Source organism: Poecilia latipinna, unplaced genomic scaffold (assembly GCF_001443285.1).
Source record: "Poecilia latipinna isolate Pla-1442-1.1 unplaced genomic scaffold, P_latipinna-1.0 Scaffold306, whole genome shotgun sequence".
Classification (NCBI taxonomy): domain Eukaryota; kingdom Metazoa; phylum Chordata; class Actinopteri; order Cyprinodontiformes; family Poeciliidae; genus Poecilia; species Poecilia latipinna.
In genome coordinates, this window is record NW_015112922.1 from 105920 (window position 1) to 112033 (window position 6114).

General features: G+C 36.2%; 1 protein-coding gene across 2 annotated transcripts in view; it reads left to right on the forward strand.

The window, feature by feature from the left end:
* tgfbr3 (transforming growth factor, beta receptor III) overlaps window positions 1-6114 on the forward strand; it is a 93463-nt gene that overhangs the window by 46047 nt on the left and 41302 nt on the right. For both annotated transcript variants that reach the window (XM_015034595.1, XM_015034594.1), the window contains exon 4: window positions 3551-3688. In XM_015034595.1, coding sequence (XP_014890081.1) covers window positions 3551-3688 — 138 coding nt within the window. The remainder of the gene's footprint in view (window positions 1-3550; window positions 3689-6114) is intronic.

The window sequence follows — 6114 nt, forward strand, 5'->3', positions numbered from 1 at the left end:
GGGGGGGGGGGTTTAATTTTTTTTTAATTAAAAAAAATAAATACAAAAAAAAAAAAAATAAAAAATATATATATATATATATATATATATATATATATATATATATATATATATATATATATATATATATATATATATATTACACACACACATAAGAAATTGCAACTTGTAGTCTGGAAAATACTTTAATTACTTAAAAAAATATTTATAAATGCATAGAAATATGCATTTATGTTCAAACGAATCTTGGTCAAATATGGTCTTCTTAATGAGTCAAACAGGAAATACCATTTAATATGAAGAACCAGAAGTGACCTGATTTATGATGGTAATTTAACAGCAAATTATTTGCTGAGACTTTGGTAAGTTTGTTTTGGTCAGAAATGTCTGTGTGCTCATTATTCTAAAACTACAGCTGTAAACAAATTGTTATGAGCCCATACTAGCTCGGGGTCTTTGAATGTCCCAGGTTAATAAATCCAACGGACCTTTAACTGGAGAATCTGCTGTCAGAGTAGCGGCCTGTGGCTTTCATTCTGTAAATCCTTGCTTAATGGATCCGTTAAATAAAATCAGACAAACGTGGAAGCTTCTGAGAACTCCTTTTACAGGCATTTTTCATTAGAATACATTATTGTAACTCAGAGGGGGTAACATTAATCAAATAACAACAATAACACCTCTGATTAGACTTTTATCACTTTAAATAAAAAAAAAAGATTACTCATAAGACTTGGTTCCCAATACGAGCCCAGGTCAAGTCTTTCTATTTGCCACTTCAGTGCGATTAGATACTAATTAGCAACCTCAAGTCAAGCCCAGTCCTGCTATCTGCCTAATCTCTCAAAAAGAAATTGTCCAGAATTATCACACTTTTCACGCTTTTCGACCCTCACTGCTTCCTGGCAGGTCCCCGTCTCAGTGCTCTGTTTATGCTTGTGTGCTCAGGTGACTCACGTCTTCTGGAAATGTTTCTGTCTGGCTTTAAAATTCCTCCTTTTTTTAACAAGTCTCCCCCTCGCTCTCATTCTTCTTTTACCCCCCTGTTCCATCTCTCAAAGCCAGGACCTCAAAGCCAAGCCAGGTATGATTATATCTCGGTTGTTGTTATTCTCAGAGGAACAACACTTTTTCCCAGTGTCTGGAGTAAAGACGGCGTGAAGAAGAGGAGGTGGAGGGGGGGGCATCTGGAGGAAAGACAGCGAGTCTGTGATCTGTTTATTTAGATCCTCATCCAGATTGCCTCATAGATAAGTGTTTGGTAATTTCTTCCATTTTCCTGTCTCAAAGGAACATCTCAATGATTCTTGCAGCATTGCCGTTTTTAAACGTTCTGCTTTGTGCTCCTTTACTCCAGGGGTAAAATATTTGGGCTTTGATGCTTCTGTTTTCTCTTTTCACAGTGCTGCTCTCTCCTTCTAAATTACTTTATCAGGGATAGATTTTGTAAATGCAGTAGTGGTTTTATTCATAATAATAAAAAAAAACACTGACGTTCTTAAGTAGAAAACATCTGATCCTAATTTTCAGCCAGAATCTTTAGTGATTACAAGAAAATATGAACTTCTTATTTTTCCTCATTAATGTGATTGCTCTAACTGAAAAATTGAAAACTGACAAATGGCTCTAAGACTCTGAACCACTTGGTATGAAACAGCCTGGCTTTACAGAGTACACATTTCAAGATTATTCTCCAGCATTTATTGATATATCAATGTCATTCCTTCACAATATGATTACACATTTCAGTGATACAAAACAGCTAATAAATTATACAAACACTTTCATGTATGAATATGAATCTAGAACTTTGCAAAAATATGTTACCTCCTGAAATGTTCCCCTTTTTGTCACCTTACAACCACAACATTCTGCACACTTTTTTTGAATTTTAGATCATAGCACAACACAAACCAGTGTATATTTGTTAAATTTATTTAAAATAAAAAATGTGTGATATTTTTATTCAGACCAGAGAACCTTCTTCCACATGTTTGCCTTGCCATGGTAAAATGTGGTAAACTTCTTACTTTCTTCTTATAACTTATGTCCAACTAATTGTTGTCCTGGTAGAAGTTTCTCCAACCTGAGCCACGGCTTAGTTTTTTGTAGGTTTCCATTTTGTGATCATGGATTGATAAGTAATCAATGTGATGTGCGGAGCTTTGGATACGGTTTTTTTGACAGGCTGTTATTCTTTTATGACTGGGCTCATCTTTATTTAGGTCAATAATACCATATTAAAAGTAAAGCAAAAATAACTGAAGCAGATTCAGACTGTTTTCCTCCACTGCGCTGGAACTAGAATAATAATATACATAGTCCATGCATGAAAGTTAATTATTTCTCCTCTTTGCTTTGATCCTCCCATGGTGAAAATTGCCCTGTAAGATTTTTGCTACACAAAGAAAGAAAGAAAGAGTGCAAAGTAAATAACATGTAGTTTGTAAAATGTTAATACAATTAAGGCAGATGTGCAGATTGCTTTAACTTGTCTTTACATCAATCATTCAAATGATTGTCCGTGATCTTTAATAATTAAAGAACAGCAAAGTTTAGTTGTTGATTTTCTCAAAAAAAAAAAAAAAAAAAAAATCAGATCACTTCATTTGCCTATAAATAGTCTCCATGATAGGTAGTGTTTTCATAAGAAGCAGGACCAATATTTTTGTTAGCTGTAACTGATTAAATTACTTCAAGGGTCGTTAAGTCCCATAATGTGGGCTGGGTTTGTGATTTACTGGTTTTTTCTGCTGACACACTGGATGGGGCTAATTGGATTAACGTGAGTAAAAGGAGCCTTTTAAGACGAAGAGTGTGACTGTCAGCTCACTAAATCTTTCAGCCCGTTCCCAAAACAGCCTGAGAGAAAGAAAACTCTGGAGGTGCAAAGCTTACAAATTAAAGTCTAAATTTAAAAGTTCAGAAAGATAACTGAACAAAGTGGCAGATTTGTGTCAGATGGGTTTGGGTTCAGTGGACTTCCATGCTGAGTTGTATTTAGTCCAAATGATCCAGGGAAGAAGGAAACAAAATAAGGTCCCACATGAAAGTTTGTTTTCTTTCCTTCATTCTAGCAGTGAAAATCTGTTTGAATAGCGTTATGAGAACCAAACACATAGTTGCATTGCTGTAGAGATCACAACAGAGACCAGCCACTTACTATGCTTTCTGCCTTTAACAAAGACTCCACTGTGTGAGAGTTCAGATCCCTCTGAGGATGCATATCAGAGCAAAGCAAGATCCTTTTAGGGAGAACCCAGCGTGCTGTCTTTCTCCACTTTATCAGTAAAGTTCAGAAACAGCCCCAAAAGCCAGATAAAGAGGAACAATCTACAACACAATAAATCTGTGTTTACACAATCATAGTCCCTTTGTTTTGCCTATTTCTTGCTAAAAGGAGAAAATCCAAAGGTTTGATGTTGATGTCATGTATTTGTAATTGAAAAGAGATCATGATGTGCACTATTGGTTCCACCGCTGTGAAAAGGAAATCTTGCTGTCTTTCTCATGGGAACCCTCTCTGTTTCTTATTTCCTCCTCTCACCAGGTTGAGCTGCATCTCAAGCCCATCCAGTCCGTGCGCCAGCACCAGAAGCGCTTGGTCTTTGTGCTTAACTCCCCCCAACCTGTGATATGGAATGTTAAGGCAGAGAACCTGGCCCCGCGCATCCATCATACCTTTCATGTGAGTCCTGCATCACTTAAAGCCTTTAAATCCCTCTTCCTCAAGCTTTGTGTTCATTTCCTCACTGTCTTCCCTTCCCGGTTGCCTATGTCTATGACTAAAATATTTGATGCATCACAAATCTGCAGAGGAGCTTGGCCTGTGATGCGAAAATGACAGGCGTATTCAGTGCAGCAAGTTATCAATCTTCTTTTATTTGTTTGGGAATTTACAGTTGCAGTTCTTACAAGTAAATTTATAATTGTTTTTTGTCACAGTTAAACAAGTTTTATTCAAGCAGGTCTTTGGGTTAATTTTTTTTCCACAGCAGTTTTGGCCATTCTTTGATGCAATTGTTGTCCAGACTCTTTCTCATTGTTGAATCATGAACATTGACTCTGACTGAGGCAGATGTGACCTGCAGTGCTTTATATGTTCCTCTACATTCCTCTGTAGACTCCTGGATGAGTTAATAATACATTGTTAAAGTAATTTTGGTTGGCCAGTCACTCCTTGAAAAATTCACCACTGTTCAGTATTTTTCTTTTATCATTTGTGAATAATGGCTCTTTCTGTCCAGAAACATGATAGATGGCTTGGTGCCTGCATTTTGTGTTCATACAACAAAAAAGCAAAAACACATAAAATCTTCACTGCACTAATACAAAGACTGCAAAAACAGTTTCTGGTGCAGATATCTTAGTACACTTAAAATAAGTCAAAATTAACTTAGATGTAACTATTCAGTGAGATATGGGAGCTTGTTTTTATGAAAAAGTACAATTTCCACTGGCAAATTATTTCACAAATAAGGGAAAAATGTCTTGTTAAAATTACAATTATCTTTCAACTTAACTAGTATTTTTTCATCAATATTGTAGGATTATGCAATAGGAAATATTGACTTAAAACAAAAAATCCTGTAGTATAGGTATTATTGTTGCTGAAAATAATATCTTGCTGACAAGTTATTTATACATATTTCAAGTGTACTAAGATATTTTCACCAGAAACTAGTCCAAAATGATGTCATGTCATGTTTAAGTTATTTCTTATTTTATAGCATCTATTATTTTAGTGTCTAAATCATTTTGTTGAGGAAGATGAAGATGTATCAGTCTTCAGCCAGATTCCCAGCCTCCTCTAAGGTTGTTCCGATGCTCAGTTGTGTTGCAAGCAGATTGTGAAATGCTTTTAGAAAAACATTAAAAAAGGTAGTCTTTTTCCACATATCAAGGCTATTTTTGATTTATATGAAGGACTATAAAACACACTATTGTAATATTTTTTATAAGAATTGCTTACACATGCTTGACTATATTGTGGAGGTTCATAATTACTCACACAGCATTAAGTATTTACAAGATCACCTTAATCTTTCTGAGGGTTCTGCAAAGGTCAACAACTGATTGGCAGGCTCTCGTTTCTCTTTGCCAGCATGAAAGAAACATATTTGATATTATTTGGCACTAGGAGTGACCGCTTCTTAGAACAATTGGAAACAACAGTCAAAATCCTAAAAGGAGAGTTGTATATTCACACAAGCTGGGAAAGTCTTTTAAAGCCATTTTAAACAGCAGTGAATTTAGATCATCAGTTCAAACAACTTTACATAAATAGAAGTTCTTCTGATGTATCACCAAGTTGCCAGGGTCTATATAAAGGCCCAAACTACCACCCGCAGCAGCGATCCAGTACTCACCATGCTTGCCATGAACTGTAAAAAGCTTGGAAACCAGTGATTCTTTGTATTCACATGGAAATGGTTCCTACCAAGATGGAACCAAAGTCAACACTTTGAAGCTGAACTGAAATTTGCAACAACCAATTGGCAAACCAAACCGATTTTGAGAGAGAGAGAGAAAAAAAAAAAACCTTGAGAGGTTTGATCAGTTTGAGAAGATGGATGTTTGGAGGTGTCAAGATAGTCTGCATGAGGAGGGCAGACTACCTCACTTCACATCATTGGCTAGACAGCCAAAACCTTGATGTGTGTTTAAGGTCCATTGACCTTAAACACACATCAGAACTGGTTTGGCAGTGATCAAGGCAGACTACCATTAGGATGATCTCTTCAACACATTTACAGTTTGTGGGTTATGCTTGTATCCTCAATCTGTTCCAGGAATAAAATCAGTTTAAATGAGCTCCAATAATTCTGCCAAGTAGAGTGGTCAAATATTCAGCCAGAATTATGGCTGAATATTGCTGATGGCTATAAAAAGCATGTGGTTGAGGTGCATCTTGCTACGTAAGAAACAGTTGCTTGTTGGGTAAATCATTCTACAGTATATAAAGAATTTAAAATTAAAATCCCAAAAGGAATATGTTTATTATTGTCCTGAGGAGTGGCAGTAGGAGTTGATTAGTTCCCCTCCCCCCCCCCCCCCCCCCCCCCCCCCCCCCCCCTTTTTTTTTTTTTTTTCTTTTGAGTGCGGTGTTTTTTT